Source organism: Sinocyclocheilus rhinocerous, unplaced genomic scaffold (genome assembly GCF_001515625.1).
Source record: "Sinocyclocheilus rhinocerous isolate Xijiao unplaced genomic scaffold, SAMN03320098_v1.1 scaffold5198, whole genome shotgun sequence".
Taxonomy (NCBI): Eukaryota; Metazoa; Chordata; class Actinopteri; order Cypriniformes; family Cyprinidae; genus Sinocyclocheilus; species Sinocyclocheilus rhinocerous.
Window position 1 is genome coordinate 106,044 of NW_015638927.1, and position 18,752 is coordinate 124,795.

An 18,752-nucleotide genomic window follows, 5' to 3' on the forward strand; every position below is an offset into this window, starting at 1 on the left:
AATCCAACAAGGGTAAATCCAAACACAATGTAGCACAGCAACATTTAAGACATGTAGATGTAAGACCAGACAAACTCAAAGTGAACATGCAGTCATGGCCAAAAGTTTTGGCAGTGACATAAATTTTGTGTTTTGCAAAGTTCGCTGGTTAAGCTGTTGTGGTGTTCATTCACATTGTTTCTAGATTATTGTGTAGAGTGATCAGATGCATTTTAAATAATTGCTAAAAGCTTCATTGGCCAAAAAATTTACTTTTCACAAAAAAACGAATTTCACTGTTTTTTGATCCTGACACAAAATGACCAGCTAACATTAATTGACTAATCATATCAGCGGCACATGTGAAAGTGTGAATAAGTACTAGTCAGATAAAATCACTATCATACTAATTAGATTGTAAGAGCAGACTGATTTTTATAAAAGGATGGAAGAAGCGCTTCCAATCATTGTTCTTGTTAGCAATGGTTACCTCCAAAGAAACACGTGCAGCCATCATTGCTTTGCATCAAAATGGCCTCACATGCAAGGAAATTGCTACAAAGAATATTGCAACTGAAAGAACCATTTACCGGATCATCAAGAACTTCAAGGAGAGAGGTTCGACTGCAGTGAGGAAGTCTTCAGGACGTCCAACAAGCACTAGGACGTCTCCTCCTGAGGAGTCAGCTATGGAATCGTGTCACCAGCAGTGCAGAGCTTGCTCAGGAATGGCAGCAGGTTGGTGTGAGAGCATCTGAACGCACAGTGAGGCCAAGACTTTTAAACAATGGCCTGGTGTCAAGAAGGGCAGCACAGAAGCCACTTCTCTCTAAGAAAAACGTCAAGGACAGACTGAAATTCTGCGGGAAGTACAAGGATTGGACAGCAGAAGACAGGTGCAAAGTTATTTTCTCTGATGAAGCTCCCTTCCGACTGTTTGGGACATCTGCAAAATCGATTGTTCGGAGAAGAAAAGGTGAACGCTACCATGAGTCCTGTGTTGTGCCAACAGTGAAGCATCCTGAGACCATCCATGTGTGGGCATGCTTTTCAACCAGGGGAGTGGGCTCTCTCATAATTCTGCTCAAAAACACTGCCATGAATAAAGAATGCAAAACACAAAATGTATGTCACTGCCAAAACTTTTTTTTTTGTGACATAAATTTTGTGTTTTGCGAAGTTTGCTACTTCAGTATTTGTAGATCATTTTTCCACATGTTTCTATAGTATACTGAAAAACAATGATAAGCATATCATAAGTTTTAAAGGCTTTTATTGGCAAAAAAAATATTTTTTTCTAGTCAATATTTACAGTGTTGACACTTGTTCTTCATAACCTCTGCAATTCACTCTGGCATGCTGGATATTAGCTTCTGGGCCAAATCCTGACTGATGGCGATCCATTCCTGCCTTATTGTTTAAATGTGGTTGCAACAGACCTTGAACCTCATGACTGGTCTATGTATTTAAAAGCAAAACAAAAACGGTATCGATTATTTCAAGTGTAGCTGTATTGTACAACAATGACAGCACTTTCCACCTAGGCTACATGTGGCCATGGAAATGAGAATTCCATGAGTTCCAAAAGACCATCAGATATTTTTTTTAAATTCTTAACTTCCAAAATAGTACCTTTTTCTGTACTGTATTATGTAACTCCTATTTGTCATCCACATCCTTCTAATTCTTTCTTTCACAGACTATCAAGTGCCTTCTGATCCATCCTAACCCAGAGTCGGCCCTGAACGAAGAGGCTGGGAGGTTACTTTTGGAGGACTATAAGGAGTATGCATCCCGTGCTCACCTTCTAACAGAGATCCATGCTATGGGAGGCACGTCAGGGGCCCCTCAAGAGCCTGCTGATGGACCCCAACCCAAAAAGCATGCAGGAGACCCAAACAAACGTGTAGCCGGGGCTGGTTTGGTAACAAATGGTGTTGCCGCCAACAATTTAAGTAACAGCAGCTCCAGTGGCACGAGCAGTAGCAATACTAATATAGTTGCAAAGAAGAAAACGGATAAAAAACGAGCTCTGAGGCGGCTATAAAAGAGAATGAATCTGTGCTTTTTGTGTACATATAAATATTGAAGTGTGCAGACCACCTTTTCTCCTTAATCTGTTTTACCATTTTTAGAATGACACATTCATTTTGTCATGCTCCTACCAAATCACTCCTCTCGTTTTTGTTCCCTTGTCTCTTTCAACTTGCTCTCAGGACTTGAACTGTCTTTGTGACAATTCTCTGTTTCGTTCACGAAAGGGGTTTTCATCTGTGTTTCAGAAGTTTTACAATTGTTTAGAGTATGAAAACAGTGGTAAAAGTTTTGAAAGTTCATTTGTGGCCTCTAGGGTTATCATGACCATAAGCAGGATTTTGGAGTGTACTGTCAGCACAGAATTTATAATATATTTAGATTGCAGGTGTGATGGGGACAGTTACTGTAATGCTGTCCTATTGTAGTTGGACTGAACCCATTAATTAAATTTTTTTTTTTTCAGGGGTTTAATGAAGAATAGTACATTGCACAGAATATGACCGTTGTGTGTTTGTGGTGAAAGAGATGCAGGATCAGGAATAACAGAGGGGGGAGTTAAATGTGGTCTGAACATTAGTCATATGAATATTACGTTTGTTTAATTTTTTTTGTATATGGTATTATTTTAATTGTGTCCAGTTTTTACTAAATTTGTCTGTTCGTTTCTATTTTGTAGTTCACTTTTCAAAAGGCCTTTTTCCATTTTTAAATGAACGGCTATATTTCCCTGACACTGATGCTTGAGATTGAATCCTTAAAGCCTTTAGGCCAGTCAGGGTAGAGCAATGGGGCTAATAGTTAATCATGAAATATGAGCCAGAAGTGGTGTTCAGTCTCATCTTTCAAATGAAGTAGTTTGGTTATACTTTTCAATAAGAACAATAATCACTTTTTGTATGACTTGTATAATTTTCTCTGGCTCTACTGGTCTCTCAATCAAAAGGCTGTTAAGGAATCTTCTCTGGTAGTCTGTTGTTGCCCGTTGTTACATAATATGGGGCCTTCAGTTCCCAAAGATCCATATGAACTTTGGACAAGATGTGTTTGCAGAAACAGTTTGCCCATATTTAAAAGTTTGTGGATAAACAATAGGGCATTTTGTGGCCATTATTTAAGTTATTTAAATTAATAAGAAATAAAGGAATTTTAGGGAGCAATTTGATTCTTCCTTTTATTTATTAAAGAAAAACGGTGTTAGTCTATATTTGTTCTGTTCTTGTCTGTGTTTGGAGGACAATTGAAACTGAGGAAGGAAATTAGTTTATCTTTGACTTTATTTATTGTGTGTTGGGTTTGTCTTTTTCAATTAATTTGCCAGTTAAGGGAATAGTTCGCACAGAAATGAAAATTTACTCGGCCTCAGGTCATCCGAGATATGATTTTATTTCTTCAAACAGATTTCTTCAGAACAGATTTTGACAATTGTAGCATTACATCATTTGTTCACCAATGATTCCAGTGGAATGAATAGCTAATAAAAACAAAACAATTATTCCAAAAAAAGTGAAAAGCGGTTAAAAAAGAAAAGAAAAATCATTAAGATTTTAACCTAAAATCATTGTTTCTTGCTAAAATATGCGTTCTTTATCCATAACATTGCTTTCTCCAGTTAAAGTTGTCTTGTCTGAATCAGGAGAGAAATATGCACTAGTCAAGTGAAAATGGTTCTAAACAAATATGCTGGTGGTTTTTAGTGGGAGCGGATAACCCTGATAGACTTTTTCACTGGAGGAAGTGTTATGGATTATGGCCAGAAGTGATGGTTTAAAGGTAAAAAAAAACAAAAAACACCAATGATAGATTTGTTTCATTGCTTCACAAGATGTTAGACTGATAGACTGGCCTTGTGTGGATTATTGTGATGCTTTTATCAGCTGTTTTGACTCCTTCTGATGGCACCCATTCACTGCAGTTGATCCATTGGGCAGCAAAAGATGCTAAAATGATACATTTCTCCAAATCTGTTCCGATAAATAAATAAATCTAGGATGGCCTGAAGGTAAGTACACTTTCAGAAAATTGTCATGTATGGGTGAGCTATTCCATTAAGTGTTCTGTACATGTTCTCCAGGTCTGTATTTACATCTGCCCAGTAGTTACATTGGCGTCTTACCGTTCAGGCTGCTTTCACCCAGCACTGTATAATGATGGAGACGTGCAGATGGTTAAAAACAAGCTGTTCAGTGTATTTCGCCCCTTGAAACATTTAATGCCATATTCGGTTTCCCCCCCATATTCAGAGAGCGCATTGCGGGCTGTAATTTGTGCGTGTTATGAACGGATGATCGGTTCTCGCAGGTTTCCTGAGCGGCCAAAACAGCGGCCCACCCACCTGTATCGGAATAGCTAAGTGCACACCGGCTAATTGCTGTCTGTAGGAAGGAAAGCCGATGAGGGGGAAGATATGAGCCTGAAGTACATATACAATAATCGAAAAAATTCAAAGCATTTATTTAAATCAATGAGGTTTCAAATTTCAGTGGGTTGCACAATAGGCCTAAACTAGTCTGCAAAACGGCTCGCCCTTTTCACCTGAGAATCACAGTATCAAGAAAAACAAATGAATTGCTCCACTAGCACAGAGTGGTTTATATTTCATGCCCTCGGTGGATTATGTGCTGATTGCATCGCTCTCCGTGGTGCTGAAATGGCGATTGACGGCTGTCGATTAGCCAGAGGCGCCGGTAGAGGCTCAGCGTTTGGCTGCATGTGTCTCTATCGCCGCAGAGGATATGTGATGATTAACCCGAGCTCATTTGTTTGATATTAGATTAGGTGCAGATTAATTAAACGGAAGTATTTATCACCAATTTAATCAAGCATGCAATTGCCTAGATCAGTGGTTCCCAAACCTGTCCTGGAGGATCCCCTGCTCTGCACATTTTGTATGCCTCCCTAATCAGACACACCCAATTTAGTTCTTTCAGTCTCTACTAACGAGCTGATGAGTGGAATCAGGTGTGTTAGATAAGGGAGACATACAAAAGGTGCAGGGCAGGGGGGCCTCCAGGACAGGTTTGGGAACCACTGGCCTAGATGATTAATCTTAGATAACTAAGGACTTTTTTTAATGCAAGTTGTATTTATTGCAAAGAAGAGTATTTTAATGCAGATTGAATTAATGAAAATATGTATGTAAATGTACATCGTGCAGTACCTAATTCATTACACGTGTTTATTTTTAAGTACTTATGTGAATGTAAGGCTTTTATTATAGGCTGTGCCAAATAATGGGCAATGGCTGTGTCATCAAGCAGGGTTGTCCCCCCCCCTTTTATTTGCATTTTGTTTGCTAAACCCCTAGCTGCCACATTTAGCAACCGCTATACGTCTTTATTTCGATGCCTTACTGTTTTTCTGCAACCCATTCTTGTGTTCTTTAAGGAATCAAGATTATTAGAGTCACAGACAAAATGACATCGTTGCCATGGCAACCGGTCAGTGTGTATCCCTTCAGCGCACACACACACTCACACACCGTATTGCTTAGCCAGCCATAATCGTGGCAAGGATGAGAAGTAGTTTGAGAAACGAAACACTTGAAGCGGTCGGGAATCGACGTATCAAACCCTCATCAACACCGTCTCGCGAAGCCAATAAACGCACTATTCAGCGCAGCGGACCTCTGTGAGAACACCCGCCTCATTCCACCGGTGTTTCGTGACAGGGTCGGAATGTTCTTGTGTGCACACTTTGCAGGCGGCGTCGATTAACGGCAACGTTAAAGAGCAACACCGAGAAGAAACGCATCTTCTTCAAAACGGTGCTTTTCGTTTTTCTGAGCGTTATTTAAAATATTGGAGGGATTTAGGGAAAGGTTATCTCACCTGGAACACTTTCACAGTACATAACGTTTACACGCAAATAAGTTGTGCACGATCTTTTGCCAATCGCTAAAAATTGATGCTTTATCTGTAGTACGAACATGGAAACAACTGGGGTAGGTGAGAGAAAATCCTGGGAAGAAATTAGTGACTATAACTGTTGTTTTGTTGCCAAAAGACGAGACTGCCAGCAGTAGGGAAGTGCTGCAACAGTTTGTGGAAATAACAGAATTTCTCAGCCATCATCGTTTCTCAGGGTTGAATAAGATGCGAGACTGGCGCTGTCTTGAGGAGCGGCAGAAATCAGCACAGGTAAGTCGCTCAAGTTGAACAATTTTTCAGCAAGTCATTTAATCGACTCCTCAGACGTCTGTGTTTGGTTCTCTATCTTAGTTTCGTGATTTGCGCTGAGAAAAAAAAGGAATGTTAGACTAGTTCGACATGCTCATGTCACATTTTGTTTTTAATCAATTGCAAGCGACCGGAGGAAGATGTTCACACATTAAAGTGTAAGGTGGCTCCACATTACCCTTCGTGCAAACATGCATTCACGCCTACGCAGACGGCCATTCACTGCTCTCGCCTAATTGTCATGTCCACCTACTCACCCGCGTGCGAATTACAGGTCCACAATCCACAAGAGACACTTCGATATTCGATAGTTTCACCTCCAGCCATCAGAGATGTATCAAACCCTGTTATTATTGGGGAATATGACTGTAGCGAGAGCAACAAAAGTTTTTTTTTTTTAATGTTAGCTTATGTTATGCTAAATTGACAGAATTAACAGAACACACCCTGGTGGCATTTTCTAAAACCAACTTCTAAAATATAATTGTGGGTGATTTTTATATTTTTTTTGTACTTGATAACTGCAGGTGAAAAGCAAAGATGGCATCACTGTTGGAAATTATGACAAATCTGAGGTTTATGCTTGTGAATTAGGCTACGTTATATACAACACCGTCTGGTTCGTTTAGTTTAAAAGAAAACAAAAAAGGCCAAGGCCCTGACAAATAGAGTTCAGTAATCAGGTGAAACTTAAAAAGTAAAGAAGTCCTGAGATCCCGTGTTGATCATTTAAATGACTGGACATTCATTTGTTGATTTATTTGAACTGGTTTCATTATCCCAGCTCATGAATAAAGCTGGTTTTCTTGTTTGAAAGTAAAAATTCCTGTCAAGAGGCACCAAGCAGAATCTGTGCTTGCCAAATGGCACCTTTTGGTGCTTCGCAACACATTGTACTGATTTTTTGGGGACTGCACATATGACAGAAGCCTTAGTCTCTCTCATTCTGTCCTATGTGAAAATTACTCATCTCATTCCTTTAGATCTAATGACGCTTTTTTTTGTATTTCACTTCTCATTGGATTCATTTGACAGACCAGCCCTTTCCAGAACAAGGCAGTGCATTTATAAATATGCATTTTTAATATGAGTGTATGTTATAGATGCATAGGCTTTAGGACGTAATGGACTGCTAGTAAAGTCCACGAATAGCCTGGACTGTCACGGGGGGGCGGGATGTAGGAAAAAGGCAAACTATTTGTCTTTCACGAGAACAGCAGTTTTAGAGGGGAGAAGAAGGTCTATTCATCCTATCTATCATTCTCTTTCTCCTTCTATACAAGTCTGAACTACTGCAGTGCTATTCTGAGGGAGAGTGAGCTGCCTCAACCCACGCACTGAATATCACCGAGAGAGAGAGGGAAATGGTCGAGAGAACATCCAAAACAGACATGTTTTGCAACAGAAATACAATGAAATGGAAGGAGAATAGCATAATTTCCTAAAATCAGATTAAAAGTGGATGAATCGTCCGTGATTCCTCTGTGAACTCACGTTCTAGAAACTGTTTGTGAATGCGCCACATCTTCAGTGTCACATCTCTTAGAAGTCGCCCACAGTGCCTTGCTGATTGGGTGCCGTGTTCAGGAAAAGCTAATCCAGTTTGTAGAGGCGCATACTGTTTCACATAGACGAGAAGGTGTCGAAATGGCCTACGCTTTATTATAGATATGCAAATGAGAGGTTACTCTTTTTAATGTTATGGGCTGTTCTTAGGTTTGCTCCTGTGAAAACTGTAAATGGCCCACATGAATCACTCAATGTCACACCTGTTCAGATCAGAGTTCTGTGACTAAAATGTCTTCTCTTGCTGCTTAGTGCTTGCAGCCGAACTTCTCACAGGTGTGCACAAAATACAATGGCGAAAAAGGAAAAACATTCTGCCCACGTAGGTCGCTTGTTGCGCTGTATGTGCAAAATCCGTAATTGCATCTGTCAATGCAAAGTCCTTTCTAAAAGCACTTTGGCTATTTAATGCTTCCATATTAATTATGCACAAAATGGGGGCAAAACCACAAGCAGGTTATGTTCGGCTAATTATGAAAGCGTTATTGGCAGCAGTGTTGAAGTCGTTTTGCAGCATTCATCAAGTTCCCAGCATTACATAAGTGAATATAGTCTGAGCATTCAAATAATTCTTTTGTAATATACCAAATTTTGTATAATATTTCAATCATTACTTTTATTGTGGAATATATAATCAAATTCAGTCATGGCAATTTTAAACATTTGCCACACATCTTTATTGCATCTTATAATATAATATAATACACTGAAAAACAGTTTTCTCTCAGAAACTGCCTATAAATTTAATAAACAAGTACAAAGAAATGGCAAGTAACACATTGAATTAAATGTGAAATTTTGAAGTAGAAAAAATATGTAATTGTATACATTATTGAATCAATATATAATATTAATTGTATATTCTTTTAAAACAAATAATCATTGTTTTATTTACAACTTCAAAAAAACATTTATAGTGTATATAATATAATTTTATACATTATTTGCTTGAACTTTAATACAAGCAGTGCTTGTTCCCAGATTTATGGTGTTAATGTTATGTGCATTACATTAAAAATATTTCAGAGAACGTTTAGCTAATATTTTTATATTACATTTAAATAATTTAATAGTTTTTCTTTTTCATACTTTTGTAAATTTGAGCCTACCAATATTTTCTGTGTATTCCTGTGCCTATGTGTTTTGAAATTATACCTGCATTTTTTTGGAGTATTTTCTTGTAAAACATACTCAAATAAATAATGCTTTATTTACAACTTAAAAAATACTTTTTACAGTGTGTCTTAACACTGCTTGTACACAAATTTATGGATTTCATATTTGTTCATGACTTTCAAAATACTTCAAAGAATAATTAGCCCATATTTTTATATTTATTTAGCATTTAAATTATTTAAAAAAAATTTTTTGTATTTTTGTGAATTTGAGCCGGTGTACTTTCTGTATTTTCTTTGTATTTCTATCCCTAAGTATATGTTTTTCATTTCTAAAATCAGTCAATATTCCATAGTTCACTACTTTAGCTGATGTACAGAACCAGCTTGATGCCACGACGCCACTGTAGACGTGCTGTATAGCCGCTATACCTCAGATGAGAGCGCAGCCTGCAGCAGTGACACAAGTATTATTTACCTGGCCAATGCTGTATTTCCTGCAGATTTGTGTGTGGCTCCTCTCTGTGCAGTTTTCCTTAGTGGTATCTGTGCCTCATTACATCAAAGACGTGCTGTTTTGTTGTCCCTTATGGCATTAACTTGTTGATCTGCGACGACTGATTTTGTATACTCACTCTTTCAGAGGACTATACACATTTTTTATACCTGTAAAAAGTGCAGTTTGTGAGCCAGCATACTGTCTGCATGTGTTGCAGTCTCTATGTTTGGTGTTAGCACTGTATGTTCCCGGTGTTGTGTATTGTGTACACCGTGTGCGTATGTGTGTTAGTAAGTGGTGTCACTGAACGCTCTCCATTCTCTTCCACCCACACACTGCACTCCCACATACACACGCACACAAACACACAAAGCACCTCTCCTCTGTCATACCTCTGGCTCTGTGCACTTCTGCTATGCTGTGCTCATATTTAAATCTCTACCCTGCATTTATCTCGCTTTTCTTTTGTACTTTACCCAACCTTCTTTTATCTGCTCGACGGTTTTCCACAGGCCCCTACAGTTGTGAAAAATAAAGCATATAGGTATTGATTACAGAATAACTTCAGCACAACACTGACTCTTTCACTTCCTCACAAACATTCTGACACATAGACCTACAGTGTCAGGAAAGCAGCATCTCTCTCTTGCTTTACCCCCTACTTCGTGTCACGCATCATGCTACGCTCTCTGAAAAGGACTGATCACTATTTGTTCAGATCATTGCTACTATTCACTTCTCTCAATGCTTCTGATTCATAGTGACTTGTTGTAACACATTAGACAAACGGTCATCACATCAGCCCTTCTTTTCAGCGTCATGAGCTGAAATCTGCAGCTGTACTGCACGCACTTAGTATAAATGTTAGATTTAGGTTTAAGGACAGATTTAAAGGATAAAAATTAATCTTAAAATAATAATCTTGCTTAAATCTAAATGTAAATATTAAATCAATATATAAATGTTAAATGTACTGTATATTTATTCACAGTATATTGCTGTTACTGTAGTTAAGTGTGTTTTTCAAGTATCAGTACTTAATATTTACTTCACTATATTTCAGTGCGTAATATCTTACTTCACCACACTGCAGAAAACACGCTGTTCATCGTTATTTCACGGATTCATATCTATCTATCTATCTATCTATCTATCTATCTTTGTTGTTTTTGCAGAAACAAAATTACACAATGTTAACACAAATAAAAAAAAAATAGACAAGAGGAAAAATTCAAAGCAAACTAATAAAATATTTTTATATAGAGAAACATAAAATTTCAGACTTTCTATTATGTTTTTTTATATATTTGAAGAATCATAACTAATACGATTATCAGAGCATGCATGTCGGTTTTACTGATAGGGCAAAAGCAAGTTAGCTATTGTAATTATGAGTTTTGCTTATAGTTTATTGCAAATGGAAATCATATACACGACTATACAATGCTTATTTGATAAAATAATCAGTTAATGGGCAAGTTGTTTAAGAGTTCATGTTAATGTTCAAGAGTCATTTCATTGTCATATTTTGCGGTTGTTTACATTTGTTTCACACACTTCTCAGTAACTTTGATATTAAAAGTTTAATATTTTGATTGTGTGCAGCAATTTCTTAAAAAAAAAAAAACGAATGTTTGCTTATTTGCAGATATGTGTATTTAATGTCTGCATTCACTGATATTTCTTATGAACAAGCGCTGGCTAGTTAATGCATGGTTTTCTTGAATAAACCAATTTTTTTTATTGTAGATAATGTGTATAGACATGCAGTCCAACCCCATAAAAAACTCTTTTGTGTTGAATTCTGTGGATTCTATATTGATCTCATTAGTTGCTGCATACCTTATTTGCCTGTCACATGCCATACGTGTCACAATGAAAATAATAGGCTGCCATGCAGATGACAAGCTAACTATGATCTTTCAAAAACTTTCACAGATGTCTGTGTGTGTGTGTGTGTGTGCGCGCATGTAGGATGTAACATCAATGTGTTGATTTCTTTTCAGAGGCACATCGCTTGATAACTGAACACTTCATAACCGCCAGTGGATTCCAAGATCAGCCCTGCAAAAATAGTGAGGAAACAGCCATGTCCACACCATGGGATTTTAAACCATTTCACCAACAGCTTCAGCAAACTGTTTCAAACGTTTCTCGGTCTCAATGAAAACTGGGCTTATCTTAAAAGCAAATCTGCTGCGTGAACCTTAAGAAACTGGAGAGCGACTGCACGGTTTACACAGTCACTCTCCTTGGAAATTTCTGTTGTGAAGACAATCAGCCTTGAAAACGTTTTACGTCTTTTCTGCCACCATCATCGTTTTTTTTGTGTCTGTGTCAACGGTTTATTATACATTCTCAATACACACCTAAAATAGGTGTAGATAGGGCGTACATTTTATATCCAACATGACGGATGACTCTATTCATATCTGATCTCTTTGAACTATTTTAAATTTGCACGCAGGATTATCCATTTGGTAATTCTTCACATGCTGAATGAGGAAACACACATTCAGTTTAGTTCAGTAATGTATAGGCCATGAATGAAATACTGAACAAAATCAAAATGATTCCTCACCATACTACCCTCAAAAGAGTTCAACATTCGGAGTAGTCCTGTTAACACATAAACAAGTGCAGTAGAACAAGATTATTTTCTGAGGTTATTATTATTATTTTTTCACCAAGTGTATGGAAATTGTTTATACTTGTTAATAATAGTAAACATTCAGGGAGCATTACAGGTCAGGGAAATCTGCTTAAAGACTAAGTGCCATTGCTGAATGTAAGGAGTGTCCAAAAAAAAAAATTGTGGCGAGAAGCAAAACATTAGTTTACATTTTAAAGATGTTTACAGTTGCCAGTTGCCCCTTTCTCTTAAATTAATATTTAATTCTGATAAGTGCCAAAACGGGGAATTAAACCTAAATACTTTTAATGTACACAGTTGTACTACAACATAATTGCCTTCATGTGTCATGAAAACACTAGCTACTGAAGTAATAGAAGGACAGTAACGAGAAGCCATTTTGTTTGTCTGCGGAAATGTGTAAATGTGTGTTTTTGAAGAAAGCCACAAAAGGGAATATTTGCCTTGTTAATACATTCAAAACTGACAATTTGTTAAATAGTCTTTCATTTCCTGTTTATACATGAACTAGCCAACTGTATGTTGCCTGCACAGAATATTGTCAGCGTTTGAATTGTTTCACATATTGTTCAGGTTTTCCAGCTATATGATGGACGGAAGCGCCGCATGATGAGAGAATATGTGTTGTGTAACTCACCTTGAAGCTGAAAGCACATTAAAATAGTTATTTTTCTCTCACGCCGTCTCGGAGTGTGACCGTCCACAGCACACACTTTAACAGACTTTGAGAACAGATTTTTCTTTCGAGACTGTTTTGATATAGACTCAGATTTCATACGTCGGAGGGCTGTTACAAGGATATTTTACATACAGCGCAATCAGGCTGTTTTTACAAAATTCGGCATTGTGCGGTGGGTTGAGTCAGCGAGAGAAAATAGCAGCGTTAGTCATGTAAAGATGATGCCCACCTTGGAAGCTCGAATGCGTGTCATCATTCTCTTCCTGCTAATCGCTGTCCCACTTAACGCTTCCTCTGCGAGCGTCCCGGGCCCCACCAGAAACACACCAAATGGGCCTATCACCATAACCCCGACGCTCAACCCCAGATCTCAGGGTAGGGGCTTTCTGTACCCCCTTTCTAAAAATGGTGGGGGTATGCGAGGGAAGTCCATGAATCGTCGGCCAAAGCAGCCAGCTGGAGCGGCAGAAATGCCCCTCAGGCCACTGCCTCAGATAATGCTGTCAAAGAATGTAACGACTGATGCACTGAAGGCCCCTTTCGGAGCGGCGCAGGTAGCTCCGCCTCCTCGCAAACTGGTGGAAGTGGACGTGTGTCGGGGTTATTATGATGTCATGGGGCAGTATGACCTCACCTTTAACTGCTCCAAGGATGACTTCATCTACTGCTGCGGCACTTGCCATTATCGGTTTTGTTGTCCGGACCGCACTCGAAGGCTGGACCAGAACATCTGCCACAACTACCATTCCCCTGTGTGGGCCAATACGGCCCCCCCTGCGAGCAGACCCCCACCGCCTGCCCACCCGGACCTCAGCCGCATCGAACAAAGCAACAACACGGTCTACGTCATCGGCGGAGTCATCTCGTTTACAGTGGCAGTGGCAGTGGCCATTAAAGTGGCGTTCCACAAGGCATCACGGCAGCCTAGGAACAGAGAACTCGACATGCCCAGGTGAGAGTTCATGAGTCTTGATCAAAAAGGATGTTTGATCTACCTTAAATTGTGTTCTATTGACTAATCGTTCCTACATCCTTCCCTGTCAGGGCTCTTGTGGAAATGTTGCGTCACCAGTCGAGTCCAGTTCAAGAGGGAGAGAGAAACAACAGTGTAGCCTTGGGTACTGGAGGAGGAGAGGGAACTCTTGGACGACCCCCGAAAAATCACTATCCAACGCTACAGAGTAAAGATAACCGACGTGAGTGGAAAACTCCATAATCTCCATACATAGGGGAGATGCCCCCCTTAAAGGGTTAGTTCACCCAAAGATGAAAATTAGTCCATGTTTTACTCACTCTCAAGGCATCCTAGGTTTATATGACTTTCTTCTTTCAGACGAATCCAATCAGAGTTATATAAAAAATTGTCCTGGCTCTTTCAAGCTTTATAATGGCATGGGCGGGTGTTTTTGTTCAACAGTCCAAAAGTAGTCAAATAAAGCGCATCCATCCATATTAAAACACGCATCACACGGATCTGGGGGGTGAATAAAGGCCTCCTGTAGCGAATCGATGCGTTTTTGAAAGAAAAATATCCATATTTAAAACGATATAAACAGTTCTGTGTAACTTCCGCTGACTGTTGTAAGTGCGTTCATGATAGACTGCCTTTCCGGCGGATGACGCAGCACATGCGCATGTGAGTCTCGCGAAAACCAACGTTTGTTTACAAGAGCAAAGGAAGCAAAGTTTCCTTACTTTACCAAAGGAAAACCAGTCTCCTCTTGGCTTATATCGAAATTCTCTGACATTTTTCTTTACAAATCCTTGATTTGTGCTTCTAATTCTTGATCAGCATTTTGTTTTGTTCTCTCTCCGTCACGCTTCCGAGTTCGTCACTAATCACCGGCGCTTACTCTACGCATACGTCCTACGTCATCTGCCAGAACGGCTTCCGCCTATGACAGTTAGCAGAAGTGAGAAAAAGTCTTTATAGTCTTTAACTTAAAAGTGTTTATATCGTTTTAAATATGGATATTTGTCTTATAAAAAGGCATCGACTTGCTAGAGGAGGCCTTTATTCACCCCCCAGAGCCGTGTGATGCGCGTTTTAATATGAATGAGTGCACTTTATTTGACTACTTTTGGACTGTTGGAAAAAAAAAAACTGCTCACTGCCATTATAAAGCTTGAAAGAGCCAGGACAATTTTTAATATAACTCCCATTGGTTTCATCTGAAAGAAGAAAGACATATACACCTAGGATGCCTTGAGTAAAACGTGGGCTAATTTTCATTTTTGGGTGAACTAACCCCTTAAGAACAGTGTATTTAATTTAGCAAGATGATTTTAGCATGTTTAAGATCGTATTACTATTTAATATATCATTAATAAAATGTATTATAATTTATTATTAAGAGAAATTAATAGAAACATTAATTGGTAGCACGAAATTGACAAGTCATGAAAGGGGACAATCTTGCACCCCTGGGGTGAAATGAACCCCTCCCTTGGGCTATTTTTAAAAAGTTTTTATTTATTTGTTTGTTGTTGAAAAAGGTAAAAATACTAAATTAAATATTCTATGTACATTTATGCATTCAAAGTAGTTAATAATTACATACAAATCAGATAACAGAATCCCTGTTGAAGAGAGAGATCTGAATTACACTAGATACACTACTAATCAAATATAGACTATATTATTTGAAAAGATGTGATGATAGCAATATTCTATGAATTCAGTTCCATAAATCCATGAATTATTCAGTTTAATTAACCTATATGTTATAATGAATAATGAAGATATTTAAAATGTACATACAATACTACACTATTTAATTATGATATTATTAAAAGTTCATTAATAATAATTATTAAACAAAAAAATATATATTATTGCAGAAGCAGCAACATGCCATTGGGGACCTTTTGCCCCATTTCTGAGGGGGACATCTCACTTTAACTTTTCTCTTTAAAAGTAAAAATGAAAATTAATATTTGTTATCATACAAATTATAATAATTTTGTGTGTCCACAGATCCTCCATTAACAAAAAGACATAGAAAGCTTTAATATGAAACTTAAATTCAGGTCACTATAATCCAATGACAAAAAATTTAAACCCCAAACCTGTTCAAATGGAATAAATCTCACAAATGTTAATGTGTAAATGAAAAGTCAAGATTCATGAGAGCATAACCATCCACTAAATGTACTGAGATTTATTATTATTAATATCTATGGTCAAGAAGAAAATTAAAAGTCCATTATTTCCATATAAAATTTCCATAAGCTATAAAATTAAATGTCCATTATTAAAATCCATTAAAATCCATCAAGACTGATAAAAAAAATCCCATTAATTGCATGTCAACAGCTATAACTTGAAAAAAAGTGTCCTGGGTCAAATATTCATGAATATTAAATTATGTTTTAAATGTGAACTAATGTTATCCTCATGGACCAGGTTGCAGTTGGCTGGTATTATTGCATTATGTCATACAGTGTTCCTTTCATGTTTCCATCTGAGCTTGAGCCTTGTGAACGGCCAACTGTATAAATTCAGGACAAGGAAGGAACACAGGGAAAAAGCAATAGCCAAATGATGAAAGGGCATTTGTGAATTATTTAGCACAGAGCTGTATATGATGGCATTAGAATGAACAGACGGTGTAAAAATTTCAACACATTGTGGAGCTAGAAAGAGCTTAATAGGGCAACATTTACAGTAGATGGATAAATGTACTTTGTGAATTCATACTAAATGTAATTTGTCACAAAGACATGAAGGCAGAAATCTCTAAAGCACATGTCTTTGTTCTGTTTCACAGTGGGGAATCTACAGCATAACTTCATCCACACCACAGGCTCCAGTCCCAAACATACAGCCACCATTGGTAGGTAAAGTCCACAGCTCTACAATTGTTTGTTCTGAGTTTGAAATGACCTCGATGTCCATCACTGTGTGTTTAAAGAGCGTGCACCACGCATGAACAACATGCAGATGACCACCGGTGGCACATTGAAGCCCAGTAAACATACCAACGCCATGAAGCCCCAGCCGTCCTTCCATCACTCTCTACATAACCTGGCTCAGCTGCCGCCCTCGTATGAAGCTGCCATGAAGCCTGAGATCAACAGATACTCATCTCTCAAGCGTCTGGGTGAGTGCTTTATTACCAGTAGAGAGGAAGATTCTAATCTTAAGGAAATTATGTTTTGTAGGAATTACATAAAAGGTTGGCTTGATTGCTTTCTTATTATAGCCCACATAATTTCAAAGGCATAAAGCAAATTTATAAGCAATAAGGAGAAATAGATGGACGAACATCAAAAACAGTGTGACATTTAGTACTGTTGTGTTTTGAAGGAGAAATTACCTGCTTGATGATGAGGACACGAGTCTCATGCGGAGCTTAGAGCGTTGCGTAAAAATATCTGTACGCTTGGGTTTTTATTTAAAGCAGTGTTAGTGTTTCACTGGAATGCTTGGGAGATATAAATGTTTGTGAAGGTGATTTTAATGAGGGCAAACCATTGCAAAGCGCCCGCAATCTTGTACAGACATATACAGCCTTAAGGCCTCTCTCTCAGCTAGACATCAAACCTCCTGTGAAGTGTGAGTTACAGTTGGAGGGCAAGAAAGTTCTGCACAGGCGAAGGTTATACAGGCTGATACAATGACTCAAGACTTAATCAGCCAAAAGATGAAATGGCTCAGGGTTGAGGATAAAACAGGATTGTATTAATATTGCTATATTAATGAAATAAAGTGTTAAGCATTGATGCAATCAAGCATTATATTACAGTTTTTCTCAGTTGCTTTGGTGCATTTCTCAGGTCAGAAATGAAATTCTCAAAACTACTTGTTCAACCTCCACATCATCTAGTCACTTGTGCACATCATAAAAGCAGTTTCTCATTCTTTTGAACAAGTTGCGATTGCTTTGGTACATTCATGCAATTGATTATGTACATGCTGTTGTCATGTTGCTCAAAATTTATTATATAGTTCTGTGTGCAATAGTCTTACCCCCTCAGAACATCTAGTCATTAGTTTATCGTGTAAGTCATTAAATGCAACATGGTTGATCTAGTTGTCATAAACTGTCACGCATATTTTCTACACATTTCTATTAGTCTTTTTGTAAATTTGCCATGAATTGTGCAGGTAAATCTTGACTTTCACTAATGAAGAGAATCTGGATCAACCAATGATAACTAGGTCTCTGAAATTCCTCGTACAGTGCTGCATGCAAAAACAAAGTTCTGCCCAAGGGGTGTTTCCTGTGTTTGTCTGTCTACATTTGTATTTCTGCCTTTGTGCCCATATTTCTTTTTCATTTCTATATCACAATGATGTTGTAATGTTTTTTTTTTTTTTGTCAGACCACTATAGTAAAAGTGTAACTGTGAATCCAGTCTCTTTCAATCAATATACCACATACAGTAATTTGTAAATTTGTACTTTTGAAATGGATATATGGCATACATAAGTGCAGCCTTCTGCATTTCAATATAGTATGTCCTCCAAACAGTTGCCATAATTTACATCAGGTAATACTAACAGAGTGCACTGTAATATTGACAACATGACTAAGCATTTTGACTATCTTGTTTGTGAACAATGACACAAGGACTTTTCATTCTGATGGCACTGATATGTTCATTGACATAAATACTTTTGAGAGATGAACTAAAGATTTTGAGTAAGTTACAGGCTTTTGCAGGTAATACATCGTGTGGTGCTGTTTGTACGAATTGTTTTGAGAAATGCATACACTTCTTTGCAAATATTAAGCATGATTTGAGAAATGCACCAAAGCGACTGAGAAAAACTGTAATGAAATCAAGCGTTAAACATGTAGTACAGAGTTGGAGGTTGAAGAATTTATATTAAGAGTTTAGTAAATTGTGATGAAAGTTTGATTGAATTTCTAGCTTGTAGCGCAAAGCTTGATGTGCATTCATACAGGGGCGTAGATTACGCGGGGGACGTGTCCCCCCCCCACTTTTAATATCACGTAAATTCGTCCCCCGCACTTTTTCGGGCAAGTGTGTTCGCATAGAGGGTTTCACGAGCCGGTGTGAATAAATATAGATTTAAATT

At 38.0% G+C, this 18,752-nt stretch overlaps 2 protein-coding genes and 1 long non-coding RNA gene across 3 annotated transcripts in view; all 3 read left to right on the forward strand.

Annotated features, from left to right (window-relative positions):
* Positions 1–2,139, forward strand: part of LOC107750012 (ubiquitin-conjugating enzyme E2 S-like) — a 9,861-nt gene extending 7,722 nt beyond the window's left edge. The window contains exon 5 of the mRNA XM_016565257.1: positions 1,679–2,139. Within this exon, the coding sequence (XP_016420743.1) occupies positions 1,679–2,026 (348 nt within the window). The 3' untranslated portion in view covers positions 2,027–2,139. The remainder of the gene's footprint in view (positions 1–1,678) is intronic.
* A 3,342-nt stretch (positions 2,140–5,481) lies between these two features.
* Positions 5,482–12,175, forward strand: LOC107750022 (uncharacterized). Its single transcript, XR_001641105.1, has 2 exons — positions 5,482–6,152; positions 11,378–12,175. It is a non-coding gene; the product is annotated as an uncharacterized LOC107750022 (long non-coding RNA).
* A 40-nt stretch (positions 12,176–12,215) lies between these two features.
* Positions 12,216–18,752, forward strand: part of LOC107750019 (protein shisa-7-like) — a 9,932-nt gene continuing 3,395 nt past the window's right edge. Inside the window, exons 1-4 of the mRNA XM_016565269.1 lie at positions 12,216–13,655; positions 13,748–13,899; positions 16,474–16,539; positions 16,618–16,806. Coding sequence (XP_016420755.1) covers positions 12,922–13,655; positions 13,748–13,899; positions 16,474–16,539; positions 16,618–16,806 — 1,141 coding nt within the window. The 5' untranslated portion in view covers positions 12,216–12,921. The remainder of the gene's footprint in view (positions 13,656–13,747; positions 13,900–16,473; positions 16,540–16,617; positions 16,807–18,752) is intronic.